This window comes from Gigantopelta aegis, chromosome 9 (assembly GCF_016097555.1).
Source record: "Gigantopelta aegis isolate Gae_Host chromosome 9, Gae_host_genome, whole genome shotgun sequence".
Taxonomy (NCBI): Eukaryota; Metazoa; Mollusca; class Gastropoda; order Neomphalida; family Peltospiridae; genus Gigantopelta; species Gigantopelta aegis.
The window spans coordinates 34,583,869-34,598,486 of NC_054707.1; the positions used below are offsets into that span (position 1 = coordinate 34,583,869).

Consider the following 14,618-nt stretch of genomic DNA (forward strand, 5'->3'; position numbering starts at 1 on the left):
GTTGAGTGCGTCGTTAAATAAAACATATCCTATCCTTCCTTCCATCTGCTGTTGGATGTCTAACATTTGGTAATTTTGACATATAATCTTAGAGGAACCGCGTACATGTGCAGGGGGAGGGTATTGGAGGTCGAAACCCTTACTTGCCCAAGCTTAAAAGAAAATTGAAATGTATTTAGGGGGGCGGGGAGCATGGCCCCATATAAACTTCGCTTAACACAATCTATAACCCCAACCCCGCTGAAATCCCTGCACACGCGCCTTGGAAACCCGGTACATTTTTTTTTAGCAAGGGATCGTTTATATGTACCATCCCACAGACAGGATATCACATACCATGGTCTTTTTTTATACCCGCCGATGGGGATCGATCCTAGACTGACCGCGCATTTCCAAAAATCACATTTTTAGGTCTAAGTAATGAATAAAAATAACATATAGTCTTGAAAAATGTTACGTAAATCGAACACAGTACCCTCTTCCTCTACCCCTAGAGCGTTACGTAATTAGTAACACCTCCTTACATGTAACGCGTATGCCAACAGCTGGCCACTGTCAAAATTTCAAGGCAAATCCCCCACTCACCGACCCCTGGAAAGGCGTTGTACCATACCTCTATGGATATAAATATGTTTTGGAGATATGAGACGACCCCTCAATCAAGACAGTTAAATTTGTTCAAAAATTGCGAAATCTCACGTGATCTCTTGTTGGGGAATTCTATACTTGTTTGTGATAAACCAATGAAAACCGAGATCGGTACGAGCCCGTCAAAAGTGTCCCACTTTCAAAATACTGGCTTTGTTTTTGACCTGGATAAGCCAGCGTAGTGAAACCAATGCGGAGTGCGGCGTCATATATGCACCAAACGTAATTGGATTTTCTGTTCTATATGCTTAAATAATAAAAATATTCCAGGGAATGTAGTTTTAAGCTACCCGCTATGGCGTGGGTTGAAAGGCTTGGACAATTCAGGGCCCCATTTTACAAAGCGAACTTAGCGCAAAGATCACCTTAACTGCATAGCTACATAATGCACTTAAGGTGATCTTAGTGCTAAAATCGCTTCGTAAAACGGGGCCCAGATCACTAACACCATGGAAAAAACCAGTAACACACAAAACTCTCTCAGAAGCAATTGTTTATTTTACCAGTTAAAATACATACAAAAATCTAGTAAAAGCATTATTCATATACTGTTAATACCATCTGCTGAAGTAATTATAAATCTGTCTTGCGTAAATTTGAATGTTTACTAAATATAAATAGGGGTTGCTGTTAGGTTTCGGGAGACATGAAAGAGACATTTAAATTAGATGAACAAACTGAAAACTGAAAATAATCTTTGGGTCATAGTAAAACCCTTTAGATTAATTTCATCATCCACCCCAACCCCTTCCTGCCACATTAAATATGGGTATATGTGTAGTTGCTCGAGCTGACGTCCACTAAAGCCACCTGTGATGAAACATGGTGCAGTTAACACGCGTTTTTGTGCCATAGAAATTACTATATTCATATATTACGCCTTTAAGATTAAAGTTACATTCTCTGGTTACCATATTATAACATCATGTACAAATGTGAAATACAAGCTCAAATACTTCTTTAAAAGTTTGCCTTTGACTGTTTTGTATTCGCATAAATGCTTGTGAACGTAATTTTGTTATACCTTACAATTTGAAATAAACTACAATACCGGTGTTTTTTGTTTTGAACAAACCCCCGACCCCTCCAGTACCACCACCCCCCCCCCCCCCTCCAAAACAAAAAAAATCAATTACCATCCCCACCCCCCAGTATATCAGCACACACACACACACACACACACACACACACACACACACACATGTATATACTCTTTAAAAAAGTAGGGGAACTCTAAGAATTTATAATTAACAAAATTGTAAGGTATATTAGCTGTGGGGAATGGTATATGATAATAGTGAATTAACTGGGCAAACATTACAACCGGTAGTTCAGTATTACAGTAGTTTTTATCACCACCAAAGATCTTGAAGGAAGAACGATTGGGGTCAGAGTAAAAATGACTAAAAACAAAACAAAAACAACTGTATAATCAACAGAATGAAAAAGATTGACAAAATAATGTTCCACAGTGATTAATCAACCTTCCTGGAAATTGTCAAAATCGAGAATGACACCCCACGCACTTTACGGGGCAGCTGCGTGATGCACATGCAAACTATGGAATGTGTTTCGGTGTGTTGATAAACGGACCTGAATGTTCTTTACTAGGATGTCTGTGGTCAAAACGTGTTTTCGGTCTAATAGTTGATATTAACATTAATAATTCAGGTTCCCTTACTTTTTCTGAAGAGTATATATATATATTGTCCTTTTGTTCAGCTGGAGAAAATTATATATACTATAATGTGCCACATTTTAACTTGTAATGCTATGCAACACACTGTTTACAGTTTAACAGTTTAAATGAGCACAAAACAGTTTTGCTCTAATCTGTTTAAAACTGACTGAAGCTATGCTAAACATCACAATAAAGAAGAAGGCTATTTCATCATTGCACCGGAGCCGCTCATTTGGACTCGTCAGCATTATCAGTTATGTTTTGCAAGCACACATACTCGACACAGGGACGGAATACTATAAACATTATAATTTTAACTTGTTTACGGTTGTCACGGTAATAAATACTCTCTTTTTTCCATATCATATAAAATATTTAAAATATGGATCTGGAATCTGATCATAATTCCGGGATGACCCAGTGGCGGATCCAGAAAATCCATTTAGGGAGCCTCCAATGAAAAAATTAAGAAGAAAAAAATATATATATTAACTGTCGCAAAATTTAGGGGGTGGGGGTGGGCCTTAGATCCGCCACTGGGACCTATCGGTGTGGTCGGGATTTAATTTACAGTTTAACAGTTTTACTGCTTTTATAACTGACTTCATCTGTGGTTTTCAATTCATCTGTGATTGGCTGAACGTGTTTGACACCCCAGGAGCTTTTACAAGAGCAGTATCCCCGGACGGAAAACGCATCGAACGAGAATGGTGGGTATTTACTGATGTCGAACACGAGCATGAATAAGGTGATGTCTTCTATCCTGCAAGTTCCGTAACAAAAGTGTGGCGCTGAGCTAAAAAAAAGAAGAAAAAAAAGATAACATTTACAAAAGAAAATACAATTGCATAATTTTAATTCATTCTCTCTCTCTCTCTCTCTCTCTCTCTCTCTCTCTCTCTCTCTCTCTCTCTCTCTCTCTCCCTCTCCCTCCCTCCCTCCCTCCCTCCCTCCCTCTCTCTCTCTCTCTCTCTCTCTCTCTCTCTCTCTCTCTCTCTCTCTCTCTCTCTCTCTCTCTCTCTCTCTCTCTCTCTGTCTCTCTCTCTCTCTCTCTCTCTCTCTCTCTCTCTCTCTCTCTGCGTGTGTGCGTGCGTGCGTGTGTGTGTGTGCGTGCGTGCGTGCGTGACCGCGAGTGTATCTCTATGTGAGAATGTGTCTGAATGTATACATGTGTATATGTGTGTATACATTTGTGTGTGCATGTGTATTTAATTTGTGTATGCGTATGTATTGTAGTGTATATATAGTGTGGTGTGCAATGGAATGAAATGGTGTGTGAGGTGGTGTGCAATGGAATGAAGTGGAGTTGAGGGGTTTTTTTAAAGTTGTACTTACTGGCACCTTCCAGTTCGAATCCACTGATACTTTGGTGGATTTAGCATGCTAAGATGAACGAGGAATTTTCGCTGTCCATAGATATTTATCATCGACTGGTAAGCGACGTAATCGTATGTCCTGTAAACACAATTTAAAAAAATATTATTTAGCTTCCAGCGTAAACCGAGTTGAAACACTATTTAGGATTCGTAATTTTGACGTGTAGTCTTCAGGGGAAATCCGCCACCATTTTTCCATTAGCAGCAAGGAATCTTTTAGTATATGGACTTTCCCACAGATAGGCCAGCATATACCACGGCCTCTGATATACCTGTAAAGGGGCACTGTTTGGGACGATTAAAAAAAAAAAATATCCGAGAACGGGCCCACTGAGGTGGATCCATACAACGTGTCACGGGGATCCTACAATACCCGTAACTGAATGAAACACGATTATCCAAATATCTCTCCTAACTGTATATCTAGTAGATCTCTCTGTAACGGGCAGTTCAAAAACCCGCGTGGCTCGTCTAGGTATAATCAGAGATAAGATCTTGTATAAAGTATATATTATTATAGCACGTTTAGTTCACTAGAGAAAACAACAAAACACAATACACTTTGGAATCTGTATTAATACTACGCTGACAAATGTACTGCCGCAGTAGTTAATTAACAACAACAAATAATAACAACTCAGAACTGATCACTTAATTAGTTAATCTCTAGGTGTCTAGTTTACACAATATTGTAATCACTTCACCGTAACACAACACCCACACGTGTGATAATTGAGAAACGCTTCTAGGGGAACTTAATTAATAAAGGAATTACAACTCTATTCCTAACTGGTTAATTTTTAATTAACCCTTACTACTCATTCAGTAACGTGTGATAATTAAGAAACGCTGCCAGGGGAACTTAATTAATAAAGGAATTACAACTCTATTCCTAACTGGTTAATTTTTAATTAACCATTAACTACTCATTCAGTAACCTTGTAACACAGAATTTATACTGGTACCTATCACAATAAAGACAATAACCTACAGTTTACCTAGGTCCTCTAGGATGACTGGTTAAGCTTTAATAATTATTTAGACAGTGAGCCTACAGTTTACTGCGTCAGATGACCGGCAGCACCGTCTAAATAATATTGGTATAATACAGTATTAAAATATTTAAAGTCACATCAATCACATCAAGGTTATACACAGAGCAGAAATAATATATAATTACCACGTCCGGACTGAACTTATATATTTCGTTCAGTTGACGACGTCCGTTTCCCCTGCAGCCTTCCTATGTTTCTCCCCGATATCTCTAAAACCCTAGCTATTTATCATAAAAAACCGAATATCGCCTGGGGGTACATCGCGGCATCGAATACCTACAAGTGATATTTCCACAGCGACCAAGACGGCATCTCTTTCTTAGAAGCCTAGACTCACTGTCGCCTAGTCGCCAAAATCACGGTCGTAAAAACCGCACTCGCGGAGGTATTACGTAACAAAGTGCCCACCTGGGCTTAAGTGCATATTGGAACTGCACACGGCCCTCTAAAACAATAAATATCGCCACAGGCGAAAAAAAAATAAGAGCATGTTCCGTCACACAACGCAAGCACACCTGGCGAGCGCTAGATACCAACTGACCTCGATCCCTAGATACCGACTGACCTTGACCCCACCTCCTAGTTGAAATAGTGCATAACGTGTATTATATCTCAAGGGCGGCTCCAGGATTTTCTTAGAAGGAAGTGAATCGTTTCAAAAAGGACACGTACAAAATACACCAAATGCATTACACTATAATGTTGCCCACTACAATTAATTACTCCATGTAGTTTAATTAATGTTTCAATCAGACAGGGCCGTAGCTGGGGGGGGGGGGGGGGGGGGGGGGGGCGCAAGGTGGCATTTTGTAAAAACAATAGAAACTTAAAGAAAATACTCTTCTTAGTTTTAGGTATGCTCATTCGTTCCAAGAATTCATCTGCCACCCTCCCCCCCCCCACCCCCCCCCAAAAAAAAACCCCAAACCCCCCCAAAAAAACCAACCCCCCCAAAAAAACCCCACAAAAACAACAACAAACAAAACAAACAAATAAACAAACAAAACAACTATGGTCTAGTAAGAACATTTTTTTTTTAAATACAATAGCGAGAGGGCCACGTGACTACTAGTTTTAGAAAGTATTCTACCTTGACAACTACCTTGCAAAAAATAAACAGGTCGACCACGAACATTTTCACGATGCCACCTTCATGTTGGAGCATCGCTTTATGTTGTTGTTTTACAAGTGGCAGTATACCACTTGCAGTTATTATCAGCTAGTATTAAATATAACAAGTAACTTTAAACTTGCGTTATTTAAATACTGCAGGTCAACCTACTTGTAATCATCAACAGGCATTTCAGAATTTTGTATTTTGTTTAATGAGGAACTCTTTCCTAAAATGAACTATATTAAGATGCTACACAGCATAATACCACAAATGGTGGTATGGTGTCAAAACTTTCTTCCTCCAGAATCAAGGAGATAAATCCATTATATTAATCACTAAACACTGTGTTTTCAGGGCAGTTTCAATTTCGAAGCCGTTAAAAAAAAAAAAAAAAAAAATCTTATGCAAAAAAATTTGGAAGCGCGCATGGAGGATCTTTTATATATGCACGGTTTTCACCCACACTTTGGGACTGGATCCCCGAAAAAAAGCCCGATCGATACTGGCTATCGATTCCCTCCCCACCCAGCCAGTACACGAAGAAACTGGTATATTAAATGCTATGGTATGTGCTATCCTGTCTGTGGGATGGAGCATATAAAAAGGACCTTGCTACTAATGGAACAATTTAGCATTTTTCGATTCAGCTAAGACTTTTATGTCAAAATTAACAAATGTTTGACATCCAATAGCCGAGGGGCGGGACGTAGCACAGTGGTAAAGCGCTCGCTTGATGCGCGGTCGGTTTAGGATCGATCCCCGTCGGTGGCCCCATTGGACTATTTCTCGTTCCAACCAGTGCTCCACAAATGGTGTGACAAAGGCCGTGGTATGTACTGTCCTGTCTGTGGGATGGTGCATATAAAAGATCCCTTGCTGCTAATCTAAAGTGATTATAAAGTGATCTTTAAAGACAGGCGGTTACCGACCTCGGTGGTGTCGTGGTTAAGCCATCGAATATAAGGCTGGTATGTACAGGTTCGCAGCTCGGTACCGGCTCCCACCCAGAGCGAGTTTCAACGACTCAATGGGTAGGTGTAAGGCCACTACACCCTCTTCTCTCTCACTAACCATTAACAACTAATAACTAACCCACTGCCCTGGACAGACAGCCCAGATAACTGAACCTTAATTGGATATAAGCACGAAAATAAGTTGAAATGAAATGAAAAATGACAGGCTGTTGTAAAACAAAAAGGTGTTCTCCAGCTGTACTTACGTTGGGCAGCACTGGTCATAATCGTGCCAGTGGTTGGAACTGACCGTAGAACTTTTCGTCCTCTTCATACCGTGAAGCAACATGATCCAAAACGTCATCCACTTGCTGCCAAACTCCCTGCGGTGTTTCGAACCCCACGCCTTCTCCACCTGGCGGATCTCAGACTCGGTCTTGAACAGCCCGCCGTAATATTTAGGAATGTCGTAGTAGTTGAACTTGCCACAAGATCCTGGAGTGCAGGTTTGTTCAGATGCAACGCTCGCGGGCGCTTCGTATGGCTTCACGTGTGTTTGGAGAGGAGTAGCAACCATCTGTATTAAAGACATAGGAAGGAAGGAAATGTTTTATTTAACGACGCACTCAACATATTTTATTTACGGTTATATGGCGTCGGACATATGGTTATAGACCTTATAGATATTAAGAGAGGAAACCCGCTGTCGCCACTTCATGGGATACTCTTTTCGATTAGCAGCAAGGGTTCTTTTATATGCAGACAGCATATCACGTACCACGACCTTTGATATATGGCTGGAGCGAGAAATAGCCTAATGGGCCCACCGACGGGAATCGATCCTAGATCGACCGCGCATCAGGCGAGCGCTGTACCACTGAGCGGTGGCGTCGTGGTTAGGCCATCGGTCAACAGACTGATAGGTACTGGGTTCGGATCCCAGTCGAAGCATGGGATTTTTAATCCAGATACCGACTCTAAACCCTGAGTGAGTGCTCCGCAAGGTTCAATGGGTAGGTGTAAACCACTTGCACCGACCAGTGATCCATAACTGGTTCAACAAAGGCCATGGTTTGTGCTATCCTGCCTGTGGGAAGCGCAAATAAAAGATCCCTGGCTGCTAATCGGAAAGAGTAGCCCATGAAGTGGCGACAGCGGGTTTCCTCTCAAAATCTGTGTGGTTCTTAACCATATGTCTGACGCCATATAACCGTAAATAAAATGTGTTGAGTGCGTCGTTAAATAAAACCTTTCTTTCTTTGTACCACTGAGCTACGTTTCGTCCCGTAAAGACATAGAGTATTAATATGAATAGTGGCTCAACAAAAGTCATATGACCTGATAATATGTACATTAATGCTGTCCCAGATAGTCATTTACCTAATCAATTACACTGTTGTCATATATCGGGTGCCCACCCCCATCCCACCAAATAAAAAACAACAAAAAGACAACAACAACAAATGAACATCCCCCCCCAAAAAAAAATCCAATCCAACAAAACAAAAACAAATATACTCCACTTATTCGAAATTAATAAGTTTCATTTATAATCCATGATAGTACACCTTTAGAACGATTTTAATAAAAATAATTTTCCTGAATAGCGCGGATCCAGAGGGAGAATGTTGTAAGTGTGCGCACTCCCCAAATTCTACCGGCCTCGGTGGCATCGTGGTTAGGCCATCGGTCAACAGGCTGATAGGTACTGGGTTCGGATCCCAGTCGAAGCATGGGATTTTTAATCCAGATACCGACTCCAAACCCTGAGTGAGTGCTCCGCAAGGCTCAATGGGTAGGTGTAAACCACTTGCACCGACCAGTGATCCATAACTGGTTCAACAAAGGCCATAGTTTGTGCTATCCTGCCTGTAGGAAGCGCAAATAAAATATCCCTTGCTGCTAATCGGAAAGAGTAGCCCATGAAGTGGCGACAGCGGGTTTCCTCTCAAAATCTGTGTGGTCCTTAACCATATGTCTGACGCCATATAACCGTAAATAAAATGTGTTGAGTGCGTCGTTAAATAAAACATTTCTTTCTTTTTTTCCCCAAATTCGAAGTGCTCCGAAAAATCCAGTATTTAGCAGATGTATAGAATGCAATTATTGGTTAGTAGTGGGGGAAAATATAATATCTTGCTAATATTGTTATTTCTTAGAAAGATTACCATATAGATAATACATGTTAGTGTACATTTGAATACTGTAGGTGCCCTTTTAAAACGTTTACTACCCTCCCAAAATATTATAGTTATTCTTTATAAAAACTGTCATCCGCCACTAGTTTCAAAGCAACCCCTCCCTAGAAAACTCCTTCATCCGCCGTTGGTTTTACAGTACTTTTATTATGTGAAAGTTACACATTTTCAAACTTAGTTGCTCAAACTAGTTAAACACAATATTCTCTACATAACTGGTAAAGCGACGAAGACACGATGGGTGATGTAATAAATGTTTTTGTTTAACGACACCACAAGAACACATTGATTAGTAATCATCGGTTATTTGGTAATGCTAACACGTAGTCTTCAGTGGAAACCCGTTACATTTTTAATTTAAAAGCAAGAAATCTTTTATATGCATTTTTCCAGTAAGGACAATACATACCACTGATTTTTATATACCAACGTAATTTCCATTTATAATCCATTACTGAACAAAAATGAAGCTTGTAATCCATAGTACTATACTTTAAATAGTTTATTTTTACGTTTAAGTAACATAATACCAAATAAAAAAACAACAACACATTGTTAATTTTAAAAAAAACACCTTTAGATCTATTAATTAAAATTAGCTTACGTCGTACTGTACGAATTGCAATACATTTCCATTTCAAAACGTTTGACAAACACGTAAAACAGATTCACCATTAATATAATTGAATACAAATCTTACTGGTTTCTCCCAGCACTATCTATGGATATAAATACATGTCGAGTGAGCAGTGGAAAAAACAACAAAAGCTTATGCATAATACTTCATATCATATCAAATCATATGAACATCAAGTACAAGCATCCTCAACTACTTACCTTCATAGTCTTTAAACTGACAGTGTTCGGTATGAACTTGATCGTAAAACACCATGAAATAACAAGGGGGAAACGCGTCACCTTGCAGAACAAACGGAACTACGAAACTAGGAAGTGTTCAAGCATCTTTAACATGTTTTCAGTTCAGGAAGTCTTCGAATCAGCCAATCGACGAGTGGATTTTAAAGGTATGACCATGAAAGCGAATTAACTACCAGATTTCTTTTCACATCAATGATCTGAATACACGTCGGTTTACCCCGCCCAAACTAAAAATAAATCGCTTTCAAGGACTGACACGCGGTATACAATAGACACGTGCCAGTTGGTTCGCATAAATAAATAAATAAATAGATTTAGGCGTAGAAAGGTTTTCGTGGTCCAACCCACCCTGCTCAAAGCGAATTTTATTTTTGTTTGTTTAAATATATTGTCCAAGAGACCATGACCCAAACCCATTATAAAATTTACAATCTAGAAACCACCACTAAACTTTTTTATATTTAATTAAATTAAATTAATTAATTAATTAATTAATTAATTAATTTATGTTTGAGGCAGCACCACAACGTTGAACTCGGTTAGTTCTTGATGATTGACTTCTTATAACCACTCTAGCCAGTACACCACAACTGGTATACCAAATGCCATGGTATGTGCTGTCCTTTCTGTGGGATGGTGCGTATAAAAGAACCCTTGCTACTAATGGAAAGATTTTGCGGGTTTCCTCTCTAAGACTATATGTCAAAATTACCAAATGTTTGACATCCAATAGCTGATGATTAATAAATAAATGTGCTCTAGTGGTGTCGTTAAACAAAACAAACTTTACTTTTACTAAATTGCCCACAATTGGTGTATCATAAGTCGTGCTATATCAAGCTTTTCATTCTCCTAAGTTACATAGTCTAATACGCTGGGATTCGAACCACGAACCCTCGTATGGAGAGTCAAGCGCTCTCCTGACTGAGCTAATAGGGAAATTCCCACCAGCTACTGCCAGTAGGAGCACTTTATACCAATACTGCTACATATACATTGAAATTATAACAAAACTCATAAACTTTATACTGTATAATATTTATTTCCTCACTCATAGTCCTATTTTACATGTTCAGGAATGAGGGAAACTCCCAACAGTATCTTACATATAAATACACACAATGCATTTAACAACAGAGATTAATGTTTATTCAGTGTCTGTGTCATTATCACTTTGTTCACCTTGCTCACTGACTAACTCATCAGCCTCGGATATATCCACATGCGATAGTATGTCTTTTACAATGGGTTTCATCCACAATTCAATCTTGGTAGATAGCATATCGGGATCTGTCTCTGGGTCCATTGTCTAGACTTGACGATAATGGGTTTAAAGAAGGGTGCCTCACTAAAATAAGTCACAAATTGAATAGCTTGAACCATTCTCTTCAGAAAAGTATCTTTCCAACATTTTCCCAATTTCTTTTCAATCCATCTTTCAGACTTGCCTTTATCTTCAAAAGTTTCTCGTTTTGCCTTAATGCGTTCTTTGCAGTTTTGCAAGGTTAACCTCCACATCTTAGTTAAACCAGCAGCTTCCCATTCTTTGTTATCAACTTCGGAATTATTCACATCAGTGTTCATCGATTTTTCATCCAGCCTAGCTCGTTTTCTTAAAGGTTCACCTCCATTTTCTGGACACCAGGTTTTTACATGACGTTGGAGATCATGATTATTCTCAAACATAACACCACAATCGTCACACGAAGGCATTTCTGAAGTATGTTCACTCTCACTACAATTAAATTCACTGCCAACTTTAGGGTATTCACCTGCAGCGTTGTGTGTGATGCTCACAGGTAGGGTGATACTACTCGACTGAGGCAGCTCTCGAGTTGGTGGTTCTTTTATAGCTTGTTGAGAAACGTTGTCTTTAGTAGTTAGAACATTAGGTTTAAGTCTCTCATTTTCGGAAGTAGAAGGTCGTAGATCGATAGTAAGATTTCCATATGGCCTTTGAACAGCTGCTTCGTAGATTAACATAAAACGATCAGTATTGTTGGGATAAATTCTTCTCGCAAACAAGTTCACCTGTTGTCTGTCCACTGGTGAATTAAACAAAGTCACAAAATGAGAGTTCAGAGCAATGTCACGTGATTCTTTGCCTCTTGGGAACAGGTTTTGTAACAGTAAAAAATTAATTACATTCTTGTGGTGTGAGGTACGAGTAAATAGTTGTGATATGCGTTTGTCATTCTTGGCCTCGGCCATATGATCATCCAGAATTAAAACATTGTTGTTCCGTGCATCAAAGAAGTTGTCATCATGAAGGTTGTAGGGGATACCTTTCAAAAACTGAACCTGTGGTATGTTCTCACGAATAATGTCGTACAGAGGCTGCCACTCGGTGTAATACCAGACAATGTTGTTAGGTACTGGCTTGATGAGTCCTTTCTGAAGTATGTCATACATAAACATAGTCTTACCACATCCACTCGGGCCCACGAATACAGCATTGGAAGGTATAGTAAAGTAAAACGGCTCTTCATGTGTTGAAGTAACAAACTGTTCTCTATATGGTATGTGTGGTAATGGTGGTGAACTGATAAATTGTTCTCTGGATGGTGGTGGTGGTGGTAAAGTGATAAATTGTTCTCTGGATGGTACTTGTGGTGGTGGTGGTGGCGGCGGCGGTGGTGGTGGCGGCGGCGGTGGTGGTGGTGGTTGTAGCGGCGGTGGTGTTATTCCTGAGTAGAGAGGCTGCTGAACAATATGTATATTTCGTCTATGTCTGAGCATGACATCCCTCCTCGAAAACGTCTTCTGACAATCTGAACACGATGTTGATCCCATGATGTCCAGGTAAAAACTAAGTCAAATTACTAAAATCTCTATCATTTATACTGACTGGATATCCAACTGTTAAATTTCTTAGGATAGCCCATCCACTTGACAAACACCTGTTTCTCACCTCGCCTCTTTCTCCTCTTAAGCACTTTCTCCACCTTCCAAATGTTATTGTCCGTTTTGAAGACTTGCTGTAACTCGTTTTCGTAGAAGCTACCTTCAATGGGGTCATCTGCATAATCCTTCAGTTGATAGATGGGAAATCCATCTCTGTAGTATCTGCTCTTAATGATAAATATTTCTTCAGTCCATTTTTCTTGATAATCTCTTTGAAAGGTGTATCTCAAATGTGAAATTCTGACTTGATCCCCAACTTTAAATTTAAATAGTTTCTTTTTTGTCTTTGTTTTCAAAGGATCAATATATTGTTCTTTCCAAACTTTAGCCTCATTTTGCTTGTCTATGTCTGCAGGTGATCGTTGATTTAATGAGCTGTGTGGTCTATGATTGTAGCCGTCCACTAGATCTTGTAGAATATCCAGGTAATGATAAGTCTGTTTATATGTAAAATATCTGTACATAGCAACCTTTAAAGTTCGTATAACTCTCTCAGCATAGGAAGCTTTTGTCTCATTTTGAGTGGCATAGTATGTTATACCTTTGGTTTTCAAATAAGTTTTCACTTTATTGTTATTACATTCACGGCCCTTATTCGTTCTTATGATCCCTGGGAGAGGTGCAGTAGCAAAAATCGTCTCCAGTACCTTAATGACGGACTCAGGTGTTTTGTTTTGCATAGGTTCGACCCATAGATACCTTGTAAATACATTGATAGCTATCAGCAGGAATTTGACACCTTCATTATTCGAAGCACATCAGCCAAGTCAACATCCCAGCGTGCATATAGTCCACTGGCCACAAGCATGTTTCTCTTGAACTTGTATCGTAACGCTCGTTGAAGTGAATAAGCGTCTTGTGAAGCTAGCCACCGTTTGATATGGTTTAAACTAATATCAAATTTCCCTTCCTTTTTCACAATATAATACAGTTTATTTACTCCTGAAAAGGATGCTGTGTGTTTTGGATTAAAATAAATCTCTGACAAATACCCCTTCCATCCTTCTCTTGGCATGATTTTAGATTAAATGAAATACATTTCAATTGTTTCAGTATTTATCAGATAGAGGGATGACAGGTTCGATCATACACTAAAAAGATTTCTAACTACATAGCAATAAAACTGAAATCACCCCTCCAGAAAAGACTCATCCAACAATGCAGGTCACGATGTGATGTGGAGAGTATCTAGATATGAGACCTCGATTGAGTACACAACAGCTTTCTTCTCACTTGAAATCGAGGTCGTCGTTTATACATCAAACGAAATATAATATTAAACCACTGTTCGTTAAACAAGCGTTGTGTGAACTAATTTCGAGTAGATTAAGTAAAATACTAGTAATAACAAACACTACCATTAATAACGGTGACCTTATTAGGCCTAACCGACTGGGGTGACGCGCGATCTATTTATAGCGCGATGGGAATTTCCAGTATTGCACCACGCCCATGCAATAGAAGACCACGCAATAGGATCCCTCGATAACAATAGGATCCCTCGTTAACAATAGGAGCTGGCTGATGTTCAACTCTTAATATGTATTCATCAAATGATGATGATCGATTCTGCGACCTATAGAATCTCAGACGAGCACTCTACCACCGAACTACACCCCTTTCCTTAAAGTGACATACCCTAGTTTTTAAACACTACAACGTATTTTTCTCTATTAAAGTACTTACATTTTGGTATTTAGAATATTAATTTTTGTACACCTGGAGTTGTTCTGGTCATCCAGGTTATTAATTAATATCCCACAATGCAGTTTTCATAGTTCTAAAAACGCACGTTCGTTTGAGAAGTAAT

At 39.3% G+C, this 14,618-nt stretch overlaps 1 protein-coding gene across 2 annotated transcripts in view; it reads right to left on the bottom strand.

Moving 5' to 3' along the window:
- Window positions 1-2,047: 2,047 nt before the first annotated feature.
- The window catches only part of LOC121381877, a 23,481-nt gene continuing 10,910 nt past the window's right edge, over window positions 2,048-14,618 (bottom strand). The window contains exons 1-4 of one of the 2 annotated variants that reach the window (XM_041511265.1): window positions 9,863-10,088; window positions 7,094-7,404; window positions 3,665-3,784; window positions 2,048-3,125 (exon numbers count right to left, since the gene is read on the bottom strand). In XM_041511265.1, coding sequence (XP_041367199.1) covers window positions 2,897-3,125; window positions 3,665-3,784; window positions 7,094-7,404; window positions 9,863-9,868 — 666 coding nt within the window. In that variant the 5' untranslated portion in view covers window positions 9,869-10,088 and the 3' untranslated portion in view covers window positions 2,048-2,896. Of the gene's footprint in view, window positions 3,126-3,664; window positions 3,785-7,093; window positions 7,405-9,862; window positions 10,089-14,618 lie in introns of those variants that run through there. The other variant, XM_041511266.1, reaches the window with a different exon arrangement.